Source organism: Candoia aspera, chromosome 1 (genome assembly GCF_035149785.1).
Source record: "Candoia aspera isolate rCanAsp1 chromosome 1, rCanAsp1.hap2, whole genome shotgun sequence".
NCBI lineage: Eukaryota > Metazoa > Chordata > Lepidosauria > Squamata > Boidae > Candoia > Candoia aspera.
The window spans coordinates 297,805,468-297,830,873 of record NC_086153.1 but is presented as its reverse complement, the minus strand read 5'-3'; the positions used below and the strand labels follow the sequence as shown (position 1 = coordinate 297,830,873).

The following is a 25,406-nucleotide window of genomic DNA, read 5'->3' as shown; positions in this document are numbered from 1 at the left end:
TTCTTGATCTCTTCTTCTTCTGTTAGGTCCTTGCCATCTTTATTTTTGATCATACCCATTTTGGCCTGGAATTTACCTCCAATGTTTCTAATTTTCTGGAAGAGGTCTCTTGTCCTTCCTATTCTATTGTCTTCTTCCACTTCCACGCATTGCTTGTTTAAAAATAATTCCTTATCTCTTCTGGCTAACCTCTGGAATTTTGCATTTAATTGGGCATATCTCCCCCTATCACTGTTGCCTTTTGCTTTCCTTCTTTCTTGGGCTACTTCTAGTGTCTCGGCAGACAGCCATTTTGCCTTCTTGGTTTTCTCTTTCTTTGGGATGTATTTTGTTGCCGCCTCCTGAACAATGCTGCCAACTTCTGTCCAGAGTTCTTCCGGGACCCTATCTACTAAATCCAGTCCCTTAAATCGATTCTTCACCTCCACTGCATATTCCTTAGGAATATTAGTGAGCTCATATCTAGCTGATCTGTGGGTCTTCCCTAATCTCTTTAGTCTGATCCTAAATTGTGCAAGAAGAAGTTCGTGATCTGAACTACAGTCAGCTCCAGGTCTTGTTTTTACCGACTGTATAGATGTCCGCCATCTTTGGCTGCAAAGGATGTAGTCAATCTGATTTCGGTGTTGTCCATCTGGTGAAGTCCACGTATAAAGCCGTCTCTTAGGTTGTTGGAAGGGAGTGTTTGTTATGCAGAGTGAATTGTCTTGGCAAAAGTCTATCAACCTATGTCCTGCTTCGTTTTGTTCTCCCAGGCCATGCTTACCTGTAATTCCAGGTGTCATTTGACTGCCCACCTTAGCATTCCAGTCTCCTGTGATGAAAATAACATCTCTTTTAGGTGTGTTGTCCAGTAGGTGCTGCAGATCCTCATAGAACCGCTCTACTTCAGCTTCTTCAGCATTTGTGGTTGGGGTGTATATTTGGATCACTGTGATGTTAGATGGCTTGCCCTGAATTCGAATTTAGATCATTCTGTTGTTTTTTGGATTGTATCCAAGCACTGCTTTAGCCACTTTACGATTAATTATGAAGGCTACTCCATTTCTTCTGTGGTCCTCTTGTCCACAGTAGTAGATCTGGTGGTCATTTGATGTGAAGTGGCCCATTCCAGTCCATTTCAGTTCACTGACGCCCAAAATGTCTATCTTTAATCTGGACATCTCACCAATAACCACATCCAATTTGCCCTGGCTCATAGATCTTACATTCCAGGTTCCAATGGTGTCTTGATCCTTAGAACATCGGATTCGCCGTTCACCACCAGCACCGTCAGCTGCTAGCCATCCTTTCGGCTTTGAGCTAGCTGCGTCATCACGTCTGGGGCGTATAAACCTATGTCAATAAAAAAAGATAATCCTTAGCCTCAAAAGCTAAACACCAGGTTGGGGAAGAGAGTTCAAAGTGCTCCAGCTGAAAGACTGGGATGCATCCAGGAAAAATACTGATATGTCTCTTCTCCCAAGACAGCTTCATGCCAAGGTAATATTGATTATAATATGCATGTGAAAATTCAGCCTAATAATAGAGAAGTAGTTCCCTTCCTAACACGAGTCCAGGACCCAATTTCAATATTCTGCTTTGCTTTTCTCTGTTCTTTACTAGTTCACAACCCTTTTTTTCCTCTTTCCCTTCCCATGCTGCTGACATAAATTACCTTTTGTCTGGTTACCTGCAGTTAAGTGAATGTTCTTCTTAAAATAAAAGCAGTTAATAATGTGTCAGTACGTCATGCTTTTCATAAAGCATATAATTAACCTGTGGAATTAATTACTATAAGATTTGGTGATGGCCACTCATTTGGGTGGCTTTAAAGGGGATTGGATAAACTCATGAAGGATAAGTCCATCAAGTACTGCTAGTTGTGAGACTCAGGGTTATTTTTGGGTTAGGGACATTATGCCTCCAAATACCAGTTACAAAGGAAGAGCAGCAGAAGATTCTTGCTTACAGGTGCTCTATAGCAGTGCTGGCTGGGGAATTCTGGGAGTTGAAGTCCACACATCTTAAAGGTGCTAAGGTTGAGAAACACTGCTGTAGAGACATGTGGTTGACAGATAACAGAAAAAAGGAACATGCTTTGTAAAACCTATTGTGATCAGGAAAATAATAAGCAAATTGCATGCATTATATAATGCCAGAATATTGATTTATTTGTTGTTTCTTCCCTGTTTTTCTATATACAGTATCATATCATCAGGTCAGCCTAAAACAACAGAACTACCACCAGCAACAATGTCATGGTTTTAAGAAGGAATAACAGCTTTAAAACTTTAAGGAAAGCAACATGCCAGGAAAATTAACCGAAATTAAAACACATATAACTGCTTATCTGTGACTGAACAAAACTTGGACCAAAAGTGTCCTATATTGTACACTTCCAAATTCTGGATATTAAAACCACAGAGGCCTCCTGTTCAATAGCTACCCACTATATCTCCAACAGACCTTGATATTTTCTGGATCTTTAAACAAATTTTTGAACTATATTATTCCATCAGTTAGAAAGAAATATTTTAAATAATACCATAAAATAGAAAAGCACATTCAAATTCAGATTGTAATGAGATAATATTATTGTACTTTTCCTTTCAAGTTTTATTTTAAAATGTATATAAATAATGATTCCAAGTCAAAATAGGTGATACATCTGTCAGGTTTGGCTGTATTAATTAATCCTCCTTAGGTATGTATCATTAGGGTACATAAACTGTGTGATTGTTAATTGAAACTATTCCTTTAAAGTTGGATTCAAAACTGTTCTTGGAGGCTGAGGGCTAGGGTATGCAAGGAAGGAATTGGTCCATTGCTAAAATTAAAATGGCCTGTTCCTTGCAGGGTGGGGGTGGGGATTTCAACCATTCCATAAAGAGCACTTTTTTCCCACTTTGCAAAATATACCCTGTATCAGCCCACAATTCTTCATAATAATCCAAATTTAACACATTTGTTCCTCCTCCAGTTGCACCATTATAAAGAGACATGAAATTGGTTTTACTTCTCAAATAGAGAAGAGCAATTCTGTCAGTAGTGACTTTTCCTATTAATCGATCAAGGCAGTTATTTCCCCAACTGTCAGAAAAACAATAAAAAAACTTTTTTCTTTTAACTCAAAAGTAGTCTTAAATGGCTTGAGATGTATTCAGTTATAACACGTCCCCTGCAACTAAGAGTTTGTGTAGCGTCCTAGTTAAAAGACAACCTGCATTTAAGGCCCCATTCAGTCGCAATCTAATCCGTATTGCAGAGGACACACTATGGATGGCACTCTCAGGTTCTTGTAGGGAGAGGGGGAAATAATATAATCATAAATGTAAAAGTTGGACCCCTACTCCATTTCATTAAGCCTCTTTTAGGAACAGGCAAATCTCCTGCATTCAATCAAACCAGGAATTCACCTCCATCGTGCAGTTGAGGATATTCAAAGCAGCAGCCACAGCAGATGGAGAACTACAGGCAAGTAACCCCAAGCATATTTCTGACTCCTTTATGATCTAAAAGGAAACCCTGGAGGGCTCATCAGAATGAAGAATGTCTTTTAAATTCATTTAGAGAAGGGGAGGAGCTTAAATATACATACAAACATTCACATATTTTGTGCATTTTCTGTGGACATTGTGATCAGGAGATTATGTTCTGCAAGCTTATACGGATTCTTGATTGACTGTGACATCAAAAAGCACCCTCAGCAAAACAATTTTGGCATTCCAAATATAAATGTAAGGTGCTATATTTTGAGGAAGGGTTTGTAAAAAAGGGACACATTCTCTGAATGGAGGAAGCATAAAGTTCAATATCTTGCTCCACCAAATGATCTAGAAAACCCTAGAAAGCCATCAGTATAGACTCCTTCTGGGTCAATCACTTTGGGACTGATGGCTCTACCTGGGTTTTGAGTGGGATGCTAGAGCCTACTCTCAAAAATAACAGGCAAAGGAAGAGGAAGGGCCTGAACAAAACTAAAATTAATATTAAGCTTAATTATGATGACTTTACAGATAATTTTTCTCAATTGTCAAAGTTACAATTCATCAACTAATGGAGATCCTTTGAGTGCTGGAGTGGGGGGCAAAACTGCATACCTCTGGTATGACCAACTTACTCCAACCAGGTACTTACCAAATGCACTGAGTTCCAACGGTGGGCAACTTTTTTGTAACGAACAACTACAAAATCTAACTTTTTACACATAGTAACCAAGGGCCATAGTGGTCATAATAGTGATGCAATAATGGATGGGACAGGACTGGAAGCTTTAGCTCTTTTTCACGTTATTGAGGGTTTTTTAAAAAAAAATAAGAATAGGATACAAAATCTATTAGTGGCTTAACCCACCTATGTCACTGGATTTTCTGCTGAAAACTGGCAAAAAAAGGTATATGTTGCAATTTGCCGGTATATTTTTGTGGCACAATGTTTAGGGATCCTGGAAGGTGCAAAAGTGGGGCTGGGCTGCTATACAGGCTGCCCATTCCAAATACAGCCCAACAAATCTGGAAGGAACCAGGTTGGAGAAGGCATTTTTAGGCAACACTGAACAGGAGACTAATAAACAGGTTTGGAATAAATTTAGCTTCCTGTGTTGTTATATTTTAAATGTATACTCATAACAAACCATCCAACAAATGATAATTATAATTAATGAAATAATAACCCTAAATACATGAAGACATTTTTAATGAATACAAAACTGTTCAACAAAACATGGAGAAGGGACAAAATGGCAAGAAAATCGGCATTCATTACTTGGGTACAAAAGGCAGAAGGAACTTGAGGTCACATGCTGGCCATGGGTTTATACATATCTGTATGCATAATAGAATGCCTGAGATATCACAAGTTTTGATTGTTTTGATTCTTTTAAAAAAGTTACTACCTTTCAGTAAAATCAATTTATTGCACAATGTGAGCAGATTTTTTCCCTGTTTCTTTCACATACTCAAGGGTTGCCATAAGGTTACACTTGAGCTGCATGGATTTTGCATTTTCAAAGCTAGATGCGGAATTGAAGGATTTGCCATGAAAGCAATGAAAAAAACACTATTCCCTTCCTCAAATCCATCTCTCTTTCCTCTTTGCATCTCCTATCTTCTTCCTTCTTTTTCCCACCTCAGATGCCAGAGGGCTGGTTCAATAATGCAATTCAAGCTGATTTTGCCATCTTAAAGCAGTGTCTGCTTGCATGTTAATCACCCTTAGAGCCCAGCCTGTAAAATGGGCTTGTTCGCTAAACTCTGTGAATAGGGAAACAAGCACAGCTGGCCTATTCATAATCAACATAAAAATAGATTAGCACTTTACATATTAAACATTATAGTTTCAACTATTAACATAAATCAGTTACAGTTATGGGCCCAGAGCTGCTGCTGCTACTGCTCTTCAGGGACATGATCTGCAAGGGAAGGGAAACAATCTCAGATTGATGGATGTTACTATAGGTTTGTAGGGATGGTTAGGTGTACAACAGCTTGTGCACATTTTTCTCCCTTACAGAAAGACATCAGAAACTATGTTACTGTATACCAAGTCAGATTGTCTGTCTAGCTTAGTATTGCCTACATTGATTTGCAATGGCTTTTCAAGGTCAGACAAGGATCTTCTTCATGGCTCACCCAATCCTCCTTCAGTAGTGATGGTAGGGATTGAACCAGGGATCTTCCGCATGCAACCTTTTATGTTTTCTCACCGTTATTGGACAGATGCCAAGAACAAAAGCTGCTATCAGAGCAACTGCTAAAAAATAGCCCTGTTTCCATTCCTAATGATCAAACAACAACTAAACATTAAAACAAAACCAGAATTATTCATGGATTCCAAATGGATTCATCATAATGTATCATGCAGTGATTGCTCCCATTAGGACAGCATTCTCCCTTTAGCCATACCTTCCAAAATTTAAGATACAAAAGCAACAATAAGGTTATAGCACACCTGGTCAAAATCATTTGAGAGTTCCTGTGTTCCCATGGATGTGGTTACAGAATGCATAGTGCAGAATAATCTAGGTAAATATGTGGTGCTAAGACTGGACTAATGTAATGATGCAGTCCAAAAGCTGATCAGGCATGAATAAGGAAGTTTTTGGTTATAGCCTTGCCTCTGCTGTGAATTCAGTCAATGACTTTAGGCAAATCTCTCCCTCCCTCCCTGTCTTAATCTCAGTCCCTCATTTGCAGTTGGATAGTGGTGCTGGTAGTGGTGGTGGTGCTGGTAACAGTAATAATCTGGTATCTTTCAGTGTTATTGTAAGGATTACAAGATAATGTACTAAAATGGTATGAATGGTATGAAGTTATGTATTGTTAGTATGTCTCAGCAGGTGGCAGGACATGGCCAACCTTGTCTGGTCTGCAAAACTAAGCAGAGTTGAGCCTCATTTATACATGGATGGGACTAGACTGAAAAGTTGAAAAAACATCCTGTAAAAATTCAGAGGCAACTACTTCTGTATTGTTGCGAAGTAAACAAAATGTTGCCCTCTATATTTTAGTAGTTACACTATTAAAACTTACACTACTTTCTTCATCCAGAGATGTTATAGTGTCTAAAGATAACATAAAACTGTATTAGAACATGGGATCTATTTGGATCACATTTCCATCACATATGGATCAAGAATAACTATTTTAGTAGAAAACTACAAGGCCATTAGACAAATCACAGAGTGTACAGGGCTCTTCAGGAGGTGCATTTTGATATATTAGCTTCCCTCTAAGCTACCCACCGAGAGAACTTCCTAGCTGTGCCTCTGGTAGTGACCGTATGTGAAAGCAAGCAACAGAACTGTTTCTCTGTCTGTTGGAAGTACATATCGGGAGCACTTATAAGGCTTTACCTCTAAGGGTCATACCTGTACCACTAGGTATGTATGTATTTCTGCATTTACTAAAAACAATTTTAGCCCGCTATTCATTGATAGGAATCCCAAAGCAATAAGCTTTTGCTGGACACCAGTAGCTTGCACCAGACTGCCCTCAAAAGACCTCTCCTTTTTAAGGTGCAACAAGCTCATCAAGCGTAGGGGAAAAAATAGGCCGATCACTTGAAATCAAGGCAGCGGCAGCAGCGGCACAACTTTTCATTTGACTAATGTGGGCCCATTTGTTCTGGCTGACATTAATGCTCTATGCCATCCATCTCTGACTCTTTAAATTATGTTTTTATGGCTGAAATCTTTTTCATAATTGATAAAAATCTTTTTATATCCTATGTTATTAAAAAAATGTGAAAAATGTGGAGTTTCTTTTTCTTTTTATTCTTCATTTTAGTTTTAATATAAATGTGGTTTTTATTGATATGTGCTTGAAAAGCTTGAAAAGCCCACTGGGAGAGAGTAACAAAGAATGTGAAAACAGCAGCCCTATCCTAACTGTTTTAAGCTTCCATCCTCATGTTCATCATCTTGAGCAGTTAAATTAAACTGCCAACCTTTCTAGGACTCCCAGTACAAAGAAAGGTTCATCATGAAAAAACCATATGGAATCATAGGATGGATAAAGATCTCAGAGATTCTCTAAGTCAGCCTTCCCAGATATTTTTAGCCTACAACTCACATCTTCCGTGCCCATGTTCTTCCTCTGTACCCTGAAACTCAGCTGATTTCAAGAGAGAATTCTAGAAGGGCATTCATGAGCATCTATGCTGCTTTCATCAGCATCACAGCTTCAAGCTCCAAGCTCCACTCCTTTCCTGTGCGTGTGACACCACAATGTATCGGCAGAATGAGTGAGGCTTGCATCGCAACACAAAGCATAGCTTTCAGCATTCTGCTCCTCCTCATGTATTTGTTTATTTATTTATTTAAATTTATATCACCACCCATCTCCCCCTACAGGGGACCTAAATTACAATCTAAAAGCATAAATAATAAATATGAAATCCAAGATGAGGTAAAATCAAAATTAATAAGGGGTGCTATGGCGCCAACCATCCCCAGGTGGAGCTGTTACCCTTCCCCTCCCAAGCAAGGAGGCAGAACCAGGTCTTCAACTTCTTCCAAATGTCTGGGAGCGAAGAAACCCATCTCAACTCTGGGGGCAAGATATTCCAAAGGGCAGGTGCCACTGCAGAGAAGGCCTGCCTCCTGGACCCCGCTAGATGAAATCCTTTTGCTGATGGGGTCCGTAGCATGCCCTCTCTGCCTGACTGGGTGGGGTGGGTTGATGTTATGGGGATGAGACGGTCCCTCAAGTAGCCTGGTCCCATGCCATGTAGGGACCCCCAAGGGCATTCTTTTCCTGCAGCTTAGCCTTCCCCAGTATGGGGATCACCATATTTGTTGGATTTCACCACCATAATCCCCTAGGCACCACATCCAAGGCTATTATAGAAATGTTGTTTATAGTTCATAGGAGGAGGGTTTGTGACATCACATGCTTAGCTCTCAGTGCTAATGATAACAGAAGTGCAGAACTGTTTTCCATTCTTCTGTTGGAGCTCAGAGGAAAGAGTGATTGATTGATTGATTGACTGATTTTCCGCATTTTTATTCTTCCACAATCTAGAGACTCTCAGCAGCTTACATAGAGTACTAGACAACCCTGTGACCCGTTGGGTCATCCTTTGAGAGGAAGGTAGTACAGTCTAATGTGACCAGTATGAACTTTACATTTTAGGCTGACCGTATTTTTTTTTACCCCAATGCTGGATGGTCCCGTGATCATCTAAGAAGAGTATATACTGTATCATAAATAGAAAAATAATTGTAGTGGCAAACAAACTCCAATAACAACTCAATATTTACTTACCTAAACATGTCTTGAAACTTAATAAAAATTTTATTAAAAAATAATTTATAAAAAAAATATTTACTTACCTAAACAGATAAGCAGAATGACCATGGGTGGGCAAAAAAGCAGCGGGAGCAGGAGAGACTTCCAACTTCCTGCCGGCTTCCCCACTGACTTTGCTTGTGGGAAGCTGGCAGGGAATATCGGAAATCATGATCACATGACCGTGGGGATGCTGCAATGGCCACAACTTTGCAAATAAAACTGGTCTGAACATCGTGGAAATTTCAATTCCACAGGAGTAATTTTTTATGCATTCTTTAAGTTAGCGGATTTTAGGTACCTTGATTCAAAAATTGTGGTATAATGCACCATTTGGGCTAACTTGAGGGTACAAACACAATGAGAGTTTTAGTAGTATATAGATTAAAAAAACAGTAAATATTCACAGTATAATAACTATAAAAACAATAAAACAACACTACCCAAACAGAAAACTACAAGCAATAAAAATAGAAAATGAAGATGGTATGATAAATCCAAGAGAGGGCTCTCAGGAACAACTCCATCTTTAAAAACTTCCAAAATATCAACAAGGATGGGACTAACCTGATTCCAATCAGGAGGCTGCTCCACAGTGTTGTCACTGCCATGTGAAAGCAGGTTCTCCTCTCTTCAACCCTCCAGACCTCCCAAAAATACTGGATCAGAAACAGTTTCTCTCTGTTTGATCTAATTGGTTAGGCTTATACTGGTTGGAGTAAGCAGTCCTGCAATTATCCAGGTACCAAACTATAGAGGGCTTTATAGTTTAAAGTCAGCAACTTAAATTAAACCTGGAAACTAACTGGCAACCAATGCAGGGTTTGCAAAACCAGTATTATATGCTCCCAATGACAGGAGCTAGAAATTATGTGGGCCATTGCATTTTGGACCGATTGTAGTTTCCAACAGTCTTTAAGGGCAGCCCCAAGTTGAGCACATGACAGTAGTCTAGCTGAGTAGTGATCAGTGCGTAAGTTACTATAGCTAGGTCCTCCTGCCCCCAGGTAAGCTGGGCATAGGCCCCAATGGCCACAGCTCCCACATCTTGTTCCAGCTGGAGCCATAAGTCCAGAAGGACCCCCAAATTGATGGGTAGTGCTTGCCCATCAAGGAACAAACCTGGTGGTGACAGAGAACCCCAATGTATCCACAGGTACTGGGGTTCAGTTTCAACCTGTTATCTCCCATAGCTTCATCCTGTTATCTCCAGTTCAGACCTTGACAGCCTCCAGGCACTGGAAAATCAACATCTCCCTCATAGCCCAGTGTGAGCCCATACTGATGATACCACATTCTGAACCATCAGATGGCTAATAGCAAAGGAGAGGGGACTAATCCCTATGGCACCACACACATCTTTCCTTCCCTACCATCACAGAGTAGAACTGACCACTGAGGAAGGAGTGGAACCATTGGAGATCACCACCTCCTATCCCCAACTTCTGCATAAAGTCCAATAAGATGCCATGGCTGACGGTAACAAAAGCCACTGAGAGGTCCAGTAAAACCAGAAGGGGTGCACTATCTCCATCCAGGTTTCAACATGTTAAGGTCATCTAAGAGACCAATGCTGTCTCTATCACAAACTCGGGCCTGAATCGTGACTAAAAAGGCTCCATTTTGTCTAGGGTTCTGCGAAGCTGATCCACCAACAGCAGCTCAACAACATTTTCATCAAAGGAAAGGTTGGAGACTAGCCAATATGCTTGAATTCAATGTAATTGGGCTACTTCCAAACAAACCCCATTGCTCCCAAATGTTAAACTTGTGTTCATCCTTTGGCTTGAACTGAGAATTTGAGTGCACTAAGGGATAACCGTCAAGACTGACAATCCTTGGCAGTTTAAAACCATGCACTAGGCATGCAGAAGTGCTAAAGTTTCATCTCCAACTTAAGAAGGATCAATAAACCTTTTATCTATTGAGGAGTTCAATAAATCCATAAAAAGATTTTTTTTATTAAACTAATATTGTTTTCAGATTCTCTGAAATATATGACCTGGTTGTGTAATATGGGAAATTCCAATTCTCTATTCCAAATTTATTTTATATTATCCAAATTGTTGTATTTTTTTAATGTTTTAATTAATTCTTGATTTAGCCTCTTAAAAAGCCCTTTTCCATTGCATGCAGAGTTACAAGAGTTTTGGAGGCACCCCAGGCATATCAACCAAATGAGGAACATAAAAAATACTTTAACATATTGCCATTCAGCTGTTTCTGGTAAATTATATTTTGTAATGCTTCAAAAGCTTTACATATATAATTAATAATTAACTAACCCATTTTATAACTTTATTTTCCATGCCAAAAATATTTTCTTCCACCATTTTTCAGTAAGGATTAGTTCAACTGTCAAGGTAAGTGCTTAAATATTATTCTATGAGGTAAGGAAGAAAATGTTACACTTCACATTCTTATTGCTGGCTGATAAGAATTTGTTGTTGCTATTTGATGGTTTAAGGACTACTCCCAGCTCAAGGCTTCATTGCATTTACTTTGCATCTGAACATTTTAAAAAATGCTATAATTAACATTTTGTGGATGCTTTCTTACCCTTACTTGTTTGGTATTAAGTTCCACTGAACACAGTGGGGCCTACTCATTAGTAAATATGTACAGAGTGACACTGTAAGTATTAAATGCTCTCTTCACCAAAAGTAAACTGGTGGTAAATTGTCTAATATCTTACTACACAGAACACTGCAGAGTCTGGTAAATCATTATTTAATATAAAAAAGCAACCTCCTATGATTGTGCTCTGCGAGATATATGGCACTCTACAGGGGTCACAAGTATCCCTGTGGAAAAAAAAATATATATATATATATATATATATATATATATATATATATATATATATATATAATTAACTTTCTACAACTTAGAAACTCCTTTTTGCCCTATCTCTTTTTACAGTATCACAACACAAAGTAACATCTTTTTAATAGTTATGTAGCATATCAGTTCTAAAATGTTTAAATAAAATGCTGATCTTTTCAAAGTTCAACTTATGCACAAAATTGTCAGGTTCAGTTCATAAATAAAACTAAGGATTGCTTTGGATATGTACTGCCCTATCCTCAGATTACAAGAGGAGGACTTGTAAGATGTTTCCTTCACACACACTTCCAACTAAAACATGGAAAGCAAAACGCAACTGAAAAACATTTCTGATGGCCCCACTTGTTGATAAGTGAGCTCTAAAATTAAATTGATTCATGCTGATATGCATATTAATAAATATCACCTCTATTAAAGAAGATAGGAAAGTGATAAAAACAGGAAATTTGTAGAATTTGTATAATTTCTGTTGCTCTGAGCAAAAGGGCAACAGAGGACATACACCTATACAAGTATCTGTAGACTCTCACACATACAGAGCTAAGTTTAAGCAACAGAAGGTATCATGATTGTAAGGTCTTATTTTACAGGCAATTAATGTTAACCTATACTTCTTAATTCAATTAATATTAATTTAATGTTTTTATGATATCCCTGCCTTTCTGGGGTGGAGCTTCTAGGACATTTATATATGCATACAAGTAGTGGGTCATATACAGACATTTGAGGGGTGATCTCCAGGACTGGTTTCAGCTGGAGTTGGCAGCCTTGGGGTTGACAAGTTGGGGAAACTGGGCATTGCACAGAATTTTTGTCTGTGTATTTTTTCCCTCAGGGGTGGGTAATCTTAAATTCAGGATCATCTGTACTTTGTTTAAGTACATAAAGAGAAGGAGCCCATCTGTCAAACAATAAAGTAAAACCATACTATAAAAATGTGTTCATTAATTAAAAATCTTGTCATATCATAAACAAATGTAATTGTCCTATCTTAGAGTGAAGAACCATGCTGAGACGGTAGCTTGAGTCTCTAGTGTTTATTGTTCTACTCTACTAGACAAAAAATCCTGCCAAACTGAAAGGCCATGGGAAACCCTCACAGATTAAACCCCAAAATCAAGGTGGGTCTGCTCTAAGTTTCTTCGAAGGAAAGTTCAAAGTCTCTAAACTATACAAGTGTTTTTCCCCCTGGACAGAGGCCCCCTCCTGCTCACCATCAGTACTCATGACAGTAATAAGACAATAAAAATCTGTTTACAGTCTCACAACATGACATCACTACCAATGTCAGTGAAGCCTGGTTATATCATTGGTATAACCAAGACTTTTAATTAGTTATGGTTAACTTTGCTTTGTTGCAAGACAGAGTTTACTTACTTTGGAGATACAATTTGTGAATATATAAGTTGAACACTGTTGAATATATTTGTTCATTCAATATTACATTTCCCAATTTGACTGCTGATTTCTTTTCCTCAAGGCTGGAACTTCATGGCTAAGATAATCTGCCATTGGCCCTCATGTAACTTTCTCAAGAGAGAGAAGTAAACTACTTTTTTCACCCCTTGGATTCTCTGCTATATACATCGAAGTCTCAATCCACAAATAAGTTAAATTGCTTATTATTGGGCTACTCTGCATTTTGGTCCCATTATTAACCAGTTATGGTCAGGTTCTTGCCAATTAAATTCTGGAAAAGCCAAAGACTACCACCCAGCACAAAGTAGGATTAAAAAACCTGTGACATATTAATGTATATAATGCCCACTCAGTTGAAACTAACACCAGATAATTAATATTTTTCTACTTCCATAGTAAAACAGTTTCCATATCTATCAAATAGGCTCTTTGAAGACTTTTTTCTAAATGACCTCTATAACTTTTATATATACATATACATATACATATAAAACAATTTCAAAGATTAACTTTATTTTTAAACAAAAAACCCCAGCAATCTAGTATACAATATTTTTATATTTTTGTCAACAAATGTCAAATTATAGGTTTTGTAGATTGTTATTGTGGATTTCATACACTACAGTATAAGATTCAAACTTTGTAAAAAATTTGAACAATTTTTAACAGTAAGTCAAGCAACAAAATGGAAATGGCCTGGCTATTACTTATGGCTTCTTTGACAAAATCAATATATTCTCCAGATATAATCATGTTTTTGGAATAAGAGAAGGACATATTTTGTTTTGGGGAGTTGCCACATGTCCCCAATAGCAGATTATTGCAAATCGATAAAAAATAATTACTGTAGAGCACCTTAGTTCAGACATGACAGATGCAGTGTTTCCTCATTTTAAAATGTAGATGCTACAAACACTTGATTTTCTAAACATGGTCTAAAAACTCCTTTTCCCTACATGACAGTATTAATTTTACTAATTTAGTGATAAAGTAATTGAACTGATTTTCACTGAAGAATAGAGTCTTGATCTAACAAGGGAGATCCATGTGACAGAGTCTTTTTTCATACCTGATAAGGACACAATAAACATTTATCATAATCTTTCCCAAGCTGACATCCTCTAGATGAATTCAGCATCAACTCCCATTATCCCCCAGCTAGAATATTATACCTATTAATGCTGTACTGAATTGGATAGAGGGAATCTTTGATAAGAATGAAGGTTTGCATGCACATCAGAATCAAAACTGGTTTTTTCATGAATAAAAATTTGAGTCAAGTAGTTCCTTAACATCTATTTTTGTATTTGTGTAAAAGCTTGCTAATCTTGAAAAGTATCCCTGATCTGGCTTTTCCATCTAGCCCCAGAAGAAGGCTTACTTTGAATGTTGGGATGCATTGGTGAACATATGGCTTTATTTTTTAAATCCTTTATGATGCTATTGTCTTGGTGATGATAATCATGATGATTTCAGTGGGTTTATTTTTATTGATGGTTTTTTGGGGGGAGGAGGTTGGTGATGTTTCTGTCAGCCACTCAAAGTCTTTGGCGGTGAGTGGTGTATAAATACAGTAAGTGAGTAGGTAAAGATTGCAACAATCATGAAAATCATAACAGAGGCTATTTAAATGCTCATCAAAACAGCGTTTACTTCACGTGAAAAAGTCTGTCTTTCATGTATGATGTAAGAACCAGCATTCTGAATTGCTGTCTAGGTCAATCAGCAACTGGTGCAGTTGCTACGAAAGATATTAATGTATGCCATCATTCAGTATCCTATAAGATGTACCTGAAGGAAACCAATCCTGCATCACTCCCATACTCCAGATGTGAAGGAACATTTGCCTACATAGGCTCTGACCAGCCCATGTAGGGACTCAGGCATACTGATCAGCATTACTACTGTCTTGTCTGGATTCAGTTCCACCTAATACAGTACACTTTCTAGATACTGGTACAGAAGCAAGAACATTTCTACAGGATGTTATGTATATTAACTAAATATAAGACACTCTGATGGCACTCAACTGTACAACATTCATTGTTGTCTCACAGCAATTTCATACAGGACCCTGGCCAAACAGACTTTCCATGTGAGGGTATCAGTTCAAGGAACTGAGATAACAGTTCCCCATAATAAGCAATGCCCACTCACTAGGATGCTGCCACTTCTGGGACTGAGTTGTTCATGCAAACACAGGAGGATATATGCTACCAGCAGGGTAACCTTGCTCACTCTGGGCTGTATTTTCTTCTGCTGGCATTCAGCTTTTGACATTCCTGCCTGGAGACACTTTAGCTCTCAGGTGAAAAAAATATTCTGGAAAGAGGTGTTAAAACCGCCCAGAGTTGTTTTCGAGATGGGCAGTGGAAAAATATGATAAATAAAATAAATAAATAAATAAATAAAAAACACTGGAAATAAAATCAAAACTTTAGGAGATACAGCACAGCTATTTTCAGGGAACTGAGGACCATCAACAATAACAAACTTAATATAATGCACCAAAAAAGGTTTACTCGGGGATTGCTACTGCAGCAGGTATCTTAACTATATTTTTGAAATATTTTATGATCCAGATTATTAAAAAAAAAAACCAACACCCCACTATTGAAGTGTATTGAAATATTTTATGATCCAGATTATGAAAGAAAGAAAGAAAGAAAGAAAGAAAGAAAGAAAGAAAGAAAGAAAGAAAGAAAAGAAAGAAAACCCCACTACTGAAGTGTCTTCAATAATCAACAGATAGGAGGTGTTTTCCATTTCATCTTCCAGACACAATTAATCTGTCAGAGAGGTACCGAAGTCATCTTAGCTTATAACTATTCAGAATTGTAATCCATCTCCTTTCTGCCTTATCTCTTTTTGCCTATTCATTATTTCCTTTCCCATTTATTTTCTCCCTGTTTCCTTTATTGTTTTCTTTCCATCTCTCTAAGACTAAATATCAACCTGGCATGGGTCATGAGGGTGAAGGAATGCTAAGAAGAAAATTTGTGGCTGAGAAGGGATTCAGGCTTCCTCACTGGGAATCAATGAGGCATGGAGGGCTCTTTCTGGTTCCCGAAATGCTGAAAGAGACTGGGGTGGCTCAGTGGCGGCTGAAAATGTATTCATCCAAGAAGAAAAAGGTTCCTGTCGCAAAAGCTATATTCAGCCAAAAGCCCATGAGCAGAGCTAGAGAAATGCAAATGCTGCTTTCTAATATAGCTGCTTTCTCTATGCACAGCAACTTCTGGATGAGATGGAAGCCATTTAGAGGGTGGCCTGAATAACGCAGGCTATGTTTATACAACATATTTATCCTTCATTCGCTTAGCCATGGTTAATGCAAGTAACTCAATTTCTTAAGTTGTATGACCATAAATTGAACCATAAACTAACTACATAGGCTAGGTTTGCCCAGCATGCAAGGCTAAAATATGGTTGACTCATTTGGAGTTTCACTTGTATGACAGAGATTCACTGCATATTTTTAATGTATGAATCCAGTGCACAAAAATGTGTCCTAACTGTAACCTAAAGTCACTGTATTCCTCTGAAGAGGAAGAGTCTCCAGGCTGGGGCACTTACTCTGGTTCTCTTTAGTTATTCCAGCTTTTGGTTTATGTACAACCTTTCCCAAACTGTACTAGAGACCCAGAATATGACCAGAAGTGAAGACAGAGGAAGCAAAGGGTGCCTGAAAGTCAGTGTAACTCCCAGCTCCAAAGAGTTAACAATGACACAGCTCCTTTGGTACCATATGGCCTCAGTGTGAAAGGCAGCAACGATTTATGTTGTTATTACAGGGATTTATTTATTTTTCACCAGGGGTTAATTAAGGAGCGTGCAAATGTAAAGGGCTGACAGTGCTTATCTAGAAATGGTAAAGTGCAGTGAGAAGCAGCACAAACTGCCCAGGAATAGCTTTCTGCCAACAACAACTTTTCTGCTGCTTTTAGCTGAAGCTGCTCTTCATGGGGAAGAAAGCTCAGTGGCTCTGCCACAGACGATCTGTGTTGCCCAACTGCTGTTCCTTATTCTCTGCCATTTTCCATGTTTTGTGAGCCTACAATTTCAGTTGTATTTGTCCTGTTTTCCAATGGGATGCAGAGAAAGGCCTAAAGGAAACTCACCAGCATTTCAGTCATCCAGCAGAACAAAGCAGAGATCGGATGAGGTTTCTGCAGAAGATGGCAACCAATTTGATCAGGTGTATAGAACACCTTCTCTTGGAAAAAGAACTAGAAGTTTTGGGAGTCTTTAGCTTGGAAAAGACAATGGGGACATGACTGAGGTGTATAAAATTATGCATGCTTGGAGCAAGTAGATATGGATAAGTTTTTCTCTGAAACTCTAGGCCCAAATATCATCCAAAATAGTTGACGGGAGGTAGGTTTAGAAGAGGCAACAGAAAGTATTTCTTCACACAATACATAATTAATCTGCTAAATTTGTCACCACAAGGTGCAGTGATGGCCACTTACTTGCATGGCTTAAAAGGGGATAAGTTTATGGAGGACAGGCCTACTGACGGCTATCAGTCTTCAAGATCTAATGTTATTTCTTGGTTGAAGACAGCATATCTCTATTTGCAAGGGAACAATGGGAGAAGAGTATGTCTCCATTTCCTCCTTGTAAGCATGTTTGTTGACCATTGTAAGAAACAAAATGTGGACTATGATAGGCTTTGGCCAGAACCAGCTGAGCTATTTTTATGATCTTCTGTTTTTAAGTTCTAGGTTAGAGGTAGAAAAAGCAGCAGAACTTTCCAAAAAGATGGATCGACTTTGACAATGATTGAGCAAAACACGCATGCCTGCCAAATGCCCAAGCCATGAGAGTCCCTTAGCTAACAGGTATTTAAAGGGAGACTCTATTGAGAAATCTGTCTTGTCTTTATGAGCTGCCAGATATGAAAATCACTTCAGCCAGAGTGGTTTCCCCAGTGAGGTCTACAGCCTTTTGGAGGCCTGGTCTATCTGCAAGGTATTGATTTATCTATTTACTAGATTTGTAAGGGCCGTCCGACTCCAGAAAGAATCTGGTGGTTTACACAATATCATAAATATAATTAAAACACAGTTAAAAATATAACATAACTGCCTGGACAACAACAACAACACTAAAAAAACATGACAGGGGCTCCACATGCACCTTAATCCTAGGCCTGGGAGCAGAGCCAGGTCTTAAGAGATTTCTGGAAAACTTGGAGACGGAATGATGTGATGGTGATGGTGATGATGAGATTATAGCAGCAATAAGTGTCAATGTCCCTGTATCCTGCTTTGTTGCAACTATGTCTCTTTCTAAAACAGCTGCTTCTGGGATTCGAACTTCTCTCAGGCAGAGGACTGCTGTAGCAAAAGAAGGTTTGGCAGGTCAGTGATAGCCGCCCAGAGTCATTATACATGAGATGGGCAGCAGAGTAAATAAATAAATAAATAAATAGTTAAAGGGCCACAAGCCATTCTGTGCCAATTAGACAGAAGGCCTTCCATGATTAGCCAGGCCAGATCAAGACTGTTTTAGATATTTTTACTGCAATGCAGCCTGCCAGATTGTTTTGTCTACCTTCTGTATATCTCCCAATGATCCTCCTATGCCTCTGTATCTTAGCACCCCTGTTTACTTGTCCCACAACTGCATTAAGCATACCGTTCAGCATATGAACTATGCTCAGCATTCAACTTCACTGTGGTGCAATTGTTAAAACTGCTGCCAATCAGATCACTTCTTTGGATTTAACTTAAGGACACAATGTGACCCCAAATTGCATCAGTCTTATCAAGTAATTGGATTCCTGACAGGTCCTTCCCTTTTTGTTCTATTTATGCCACTCATCTATTCTACATCCCAGATTCAGCAATTCACTTCTGGATCCCTTTGAACTAACTGGGCTTTTACAATAAAGACTTTAATAGCTTTGCTTGCAGTAAATACTGTTGGTCTTGAAGAGAAAACTCCTACAGCTAGCCTTAATAAGACATGCCTCCCTGACCCCCTGAATTGGATGTTAGGAAAAAACCCACTAAATTAATATATACAAAATAATGCAGTCAGTTTACCCTGTCACTGACAAGTGTGCAAGCTTTAACAGATTTTCTGTGACAATTACTCACCAACTCTGAACATGACACAAAGCAATCATAACAAACAAGAGAGCCAGAGAAAAGAACCAGTGTTTCAAAGGACCCAATAGTTCATTTTGAGCACTGCAAAAAAATAAGACAAAACAAAAAAGTATGGGAGTATTTCTGCAACAGAAGTACTATTTTGTGTTGCAGAAAATGCTTGTAATCTGAAGGGGGTGAAAAAAACAGAAAATGTATAACTGTCGTGTACATAGCTGTGTCTTTTTAATAGAAAACCACTAAGCAGGTCCGTTAGACTAATCAAACTACATTCTGTTGTCTTGCTTGAATGACAGCCCACAAAGGGCTATTGCCTGACATACCCCTTTGCCTAGGTCCTCCTGGATCACTTGCTCTATCTCCTGCCTGCTGCTCTGAGGAGCTTGGCTGTGCAAAATCTTGAGGGTGCGGGTGTATTCCTCAGGCAAGAGATAATCAAGAGCCCCCAGATGCTGTCCTACTTTGATGAAGGTGCCTCGGTTGGCACAGCATAAATCTCGGAGACGTTCTGCAGAACGCAGATGCACCTGCAGAGAGAAAGGAAGGGGAAAAAAATCTCTGAAACTTTGCATGAAACCTTTTCTCCAAATTGTATACTGCATCTTTCTATGTATCCTCTCCCAAGGCTTTGAGATACAATTGTAATCAGGAGGCTTCCTGAATTGATCATTAGGATAGAAAACACATTTGAGAAAAAAGCAGGAATCTTCCCCCCACCCCCAAAAGGGCCTTAGGTCAATGTCTCCGCTTGCAATGCCTGCATTGCACCTGCACTACCCCCACAGGCATATCAGTAGGAACTGACACCCATGGCATGTGCAGACTTTTGATGTTCAGGAGTGAGTATTTCCAGTTCCCCTGACATATTCCTTAAGGGGATTCAAAAATGTGCAGCAAAATGAAGTGGACACAAGCCCCACCCCTCATAGCCTGATGCTTGCAGTGTTCAATTTCTGCTTGTCTCCTCCATTTTACAAGCCTCTGTAAGTTTTCTTGGTGTGGGCTGAGCCATGGCATGCCAAAGGGCAGCATCACCACCAGGTAATAAAACTCTCCCAACAAGCAGTATGCTTTCACCATGAAGAAGCACAGCTGCAGGCAGTATGGCTTAGGAAGGACAGAAAAGGTCAGTTTTCTATGATCCCTTGACTGGGCTGTTTATCCCTTTCCTCTCTCTGAGTAACAGAGATGCCAAGGGGGAAGAAAAAAAAGAAACATGAAAAAATGGAATGGAAAGGTGCAGATGGAGGTAGAAAAAGAAAGAGAGGAAGCCAGAGCAGCTGGGCAGTTTGTCACAGTACAAGGAGTTCAGCCTATTACAGGGAAACAGTTTTTATGCAGCTTGGATAATTGTCCTCAACACTGTCTCCAGCAGAGGAGAAGGGAGGGGGTGGAATCAACAGCCAGCCAAAGTAGGGGAGGTCTGTCTATAGCTTTCCAGACTTCACCTGTATTCCAGGGGAAAAGAAAGGCAAGATGGGTATATTTGAGAAGAAAAGAGGCCATTTTAGCCCCAATTCTTTATATTCTTAATAACTCATGTTGAAAAAACAAAATATATATTCCCTGTAGCTCTACAAAATATGCAAGAAGGCGAGCCTGCTGGGAACATACATGTGCACACATACATTTAAACATGTTAAGTCATCTCCTAAAAATGCTACCTCAAAACGTTTTTGATAGCTGCTTACTAGGAAGCATCAAGAAAATCACAATCAGCATCATTGCAAAGATAAAGCAAAGTACTATCAGATGACAACTCTGTCTAATTAGAGACAAACGAATCTATGCATACTAGTCCCATAAGTATCTTAGGTTGAACAATAATGGTTAACAATGTATACAGGAGTACTACTGATTTCTTAAATGCTGAGACAGAAGCCACAGAACACACTTTAGAGATTATTCCAAAAGATGGTGCATGGAAATGTTTTTTTATCCCTGCTGTCACTGAATTTGCAAGTGGTGACTGTAAAGAGCAGAGTGTTTGCACAACTACAGGTAGTGTACCAATTGTGACCCACTCCTGATATTAGCAATGGTTATTTACACCTCAGTTACATCCCATCTTGATTACTGCAATGCACGTCCCATATGAATCTGGAAAAATGCAGTTGGTGCAAAATGTGACAACTGGGCTGTTCAGAGTACAAGGGACAGGGATCCTATGTAGATCCGCACTGGTTGCCATTTGCTTACTGGCCACAGTTCAAAGCACTAGTGTTGACTTTTGAAGTCCTAAATGGCTTAGAGACCAACTACCTGAGGGACTGTCTTTTCTACTTTGAAGCTGTCCAATTCCTCAGATCAGCAGAGGTCTTTTTCAAGACACTTCTCTGCCAGATGGCCCACTACTGGAAAGGGCCTTCTCCTGTGCATCTCCCAGGCTACGGAATCTCTCCCCATGAAAGTACTGTACGCCTGCCCCCCCCCTCTCCCAGTAATTAGGAAAATGGCAAAAACAAATTTCAAGAGTCAGTTTTTTAACTATTTGTTATTTTAGTGATATTGCTTTGCATTTTTAGTTTTAGTTCTAATTATATTTATTTTATGGTTATGTTCTACATTTTTCATTTTTTTAATTGTTTAAACATACATTAAGTTTTGGACCAAATAGAAGGATGGAGTATAAATTTAATAACAACAAAGAATAAATGGAGACTGGTAACAAAAGATTTTCTCAAATCAAATGAGATCATGATTTGAATCCTGTTTTCAACAGATTGAACAGACTTAAATGCAGTACTTTACAATCACTTATTATAGGACTGTATAAACATCTATTTATTTATATAAGCATTTACATAATATCAAAGCAAGGAACAGAATAAAAAACATGGACTGAAGTTATTTCCTTTCTTTCCCAAACACTTAATTAATGTAATGGATAATATTTAATACTAGAAACATCACACATATTGAGTTGTACCCAAACTTAGCCATAATAACAGCCATAACAACAAATTTAACAATATAGATTTTAGTAGGTTTACTCTGAATATTACTCAACTGGGATATGACCTTAATATTTTTAATAGTGACCACCTGGAAAAGAAATTAAAGGCTAATTAGAAGATATGCCACTCATGTATTCAGCTAGACTTTTAAAAAGTAAATGGTACCCAAAGTTGGTGTAAAATCTAACTGAGAGAGAGCTTTAACTGTCCCCTATGATGGTCCCCAAAAGAATTAGGACACCAAGCCTGCTATTTGCACTGTAGTAGGCACAGAAACTTCTCAACAGGTTTCTTAACTTTATCAGATCCATTATGCCTGCTATTTATTTTTTAAAAGACATTTACATAATTCTTAATCACATAAATGGTACCTCATCTAATTTAGTTTTAAATTTCAATCCAGACCAGAGTATTCCTACAACCTAGGTTGGAAGTATTACTGTCCAGTTATTGCTGAACTACAATTCCCAAACATTTCTGCAATGGAGATGATGCTGGAAGTTTTAATTTACCAACATATGGAGGGGCACAGATTCCTCAATTCTGGATTATATAAAGATGTACCCATAAACTGGTAATAGAACATGTGTATCTCAGGAATAAAGAAGCTGAAGAAATTCTCTTTGTTTAGAGAAAGTTAAAATAAGTGCATATATTTTAATTAAACCTAATGAAATCAAATACTGCATACAGATCAGCCACAATATTGCTTTCTACTGATCTAAAAGTGGACATATTAAAAATGGACTGAAAATTCAATGCCAGAGCACTCAAGAGAAAATAGATGTAAATAAATTTTATTATAATGAAAATTTAAAAACAATGCACCCATTATACTAGAATTAAGAAATGTAGTATATAACATAACATTAATTAAATGTCTAAATATAATGACAATATTTATATGGTTAAATACAGAAAATCTCAGGCATAAATGAAACTGTGTCAAGCAAACTCTTAAAACTCTTATTTGTTGTAATGGATCACTTAATATCTCTGTACTGACACACAAGGAATAATCTCAGGTGGGAAGTAAAATATGCCAAATACAGAGGATAGTACAGTACAGTATTTCAATTCTTGGCTACAGTAAAGTATCTCTATGAATTGCCCAAATCATCAGATTGTAATTCATTACAATCATCAGAAAGAAATTATTTGTTGTTGCTTGTTTACACAGCTGGGCCTAAATATCCCAAACAAGCTCTTCTTTGAAATCTCATTCAAATTTTAATCATACCAATTTTCTTCTCAGAGTTCAGGTTCAACACATGCCAGATCAAATGCACAAAATATAGCAAAGCAGTAGTGATTCGATGCCCCTGTTGAAAATTACTATGAAGATTTTTTTCAAGGTTGCATGATCTTTCCCTGATATGGCTTAGGCTATTTTCAGGTAAAAAAATCCTACAGCTCTTCAAATAATGAACTAACCAAAACAAATTATATAAAAATAAAAGTATGGAACTGTGGAATTAAGTCTTTTATAACACTGGCAGTATGAGGAAACACATGTATTAAAGCAATCAGCTGTAGGAAGATATCAAACAAGGGGAAAAACCCAAGAATAATAGTTTTTAAAGGTTACAGTTTAAAAAGGTAAAGGTTTCCCTTGACGTAAAGTCCAGTCGAATCCGATCTAGGGGGCGGTGCTCATCTCCGTTTCTAAGCCTTGGAGCCGGCGTTGTCATAGACACTTCCGGGTCATGTGGCCAGCATGACGACTCGGAACGCCGTTACCTTCCCGCCGAAGCGGTACCTATTGATCTACTCACATTTGCATGTTTTCGAACTGCTAGGTGAGCAGGAGCTGGGACGAGCAACGGGAGCTCACCCCGCCGCGCGGTTTCGAACCGCCGACCTTCCGATCGGCAGCTCAGCGGTTTAACCCGCAGCGCCACCGCAGTTTACATACAATTAAAATCAGGTAAAACTTCCATGAAATTGGCCAAAACATAAAAAAAATTGGTTTGGATGGGATGATTTGTGAGCTGTCATATGTAATGAAGTACAAAGCATATTACCATGCAGTGCGTGCACTAATATTGCTGTATGGAACATATAGGGGGCCATGTGGGCATCTGTCAGATCCCCCTGATCAAAGGTTTCTGGGCTGCACAGATTGCCACTAATTGGCCGGTCATCCGCCAGGTGTTAGATCACACCCATGAAACTCAGAAAAAAACTGCTGACCATCGCAGGCGGCCAGAGTGGAAATTTAAAGTGGGGGATCTTGTTTATCTCTCTACCAAACTTTTACACTCCCAACAACCCTCAAAGAAACTTGCCCCCAAGTTTGTTGGACCTTTCCCCATCACGAAAGTTATTAATGCTGTGACTGTTCAATTGCAATTACCCCCCACCCTAAAAAGGCTTCACCCTGTTTTTCATTGCAGCTTGCTTAAACCTGCACCGGACCGTTCCAAGTGGCACCAGCCTGCAGCAACCCCTCCACCCATCATGGTTGATGGCCATCAGCATTTTGAAGTTAAAGACATTCTGGACTCTCGTTTTTTTCGCAAATCTTTACAGTACTTAATTCAATGGAAGCATTTTCCAGATCCTGAGTGGGTTAATGCATGTCATGTTAATGCTCCTCTTTCAACCAGAAAATTTCATGCTAAATATCCTTCTAAGCCTTTGCCTTCCTAGCCTCATTGCTTCATTTATTTGATCTCTGATTATTTTTTTAGTCTTTCTTAGGGGGGCGTTATGTCAGATCCCGCTGATCAAAGGTTTCACAGAAACCCTTATCAGAGCATCTCCCATCATTTCCTTATCCCACGTTGCCAGATGGGAGGGGGTGTGAAGTTGGGAGTGTGGTTTATTATGGCTATGGAGCACATCAAGGACACAGGGTTGAGATATGCCAGGAATACCATCTGGATGGGAGGGGGAGTGACATGGTTTCACAGGAAAGGGGACTAACTAAGGGAATGTAGTTTTAAGTTAGGTTTGAGAGGGAAATCTTTATTCGCAGCTTGCCTTCTGTACCGTTCATTATGCTTCATTAAAACAGTTAAAGGAATCCCAGCCTCCTGACTGTGATTGTGTGAATGGTTAGAGACGAATCATCATGCGCTCTACACAGAAGTATAATAGTTATCACAACATTTAATTCATGCTTCTGGGGAAAGAGATCAGGTTAACAAAGATTATATTTGCAGTACAGTAAAAAGCCTGGTATAAATTTTAGGTGAAAAGAAATTAGAAAGTATCATTAAAAAGCAGAGCTCAGTTTTCATAATCCAGTCCCAAGAACCTTCAGAAGCCCATAGGAGCAGTTCTGAGGA

General features: G+C 38.7%; 1 protein-coding gene across 2 annotated transcripts in view; it reads right to left on the bottom strand.

Moving 5' to 3' along the window:
- ADCK1 (aarF domain containing kinase 1) overlaps window positions 1–25,406 on the bottom strand; it is a 114,660-nt gene that overhangs the window by 44,165 nt on the left and 45,089 nt on the right. For both annotated transcript variants that reach the window (XM_063290179.1, XM_063290180.1), the window contains exon 4: window positions 19,480–19,683. In XM_063290179.1, the coding sequence (XP_063146249.1) occupies window positions 19,480–19,683 (204 nt within the window). The remainder of the gene's footprint in view (window positions 1–19,479; window positions 19,684–25,406) is intronic.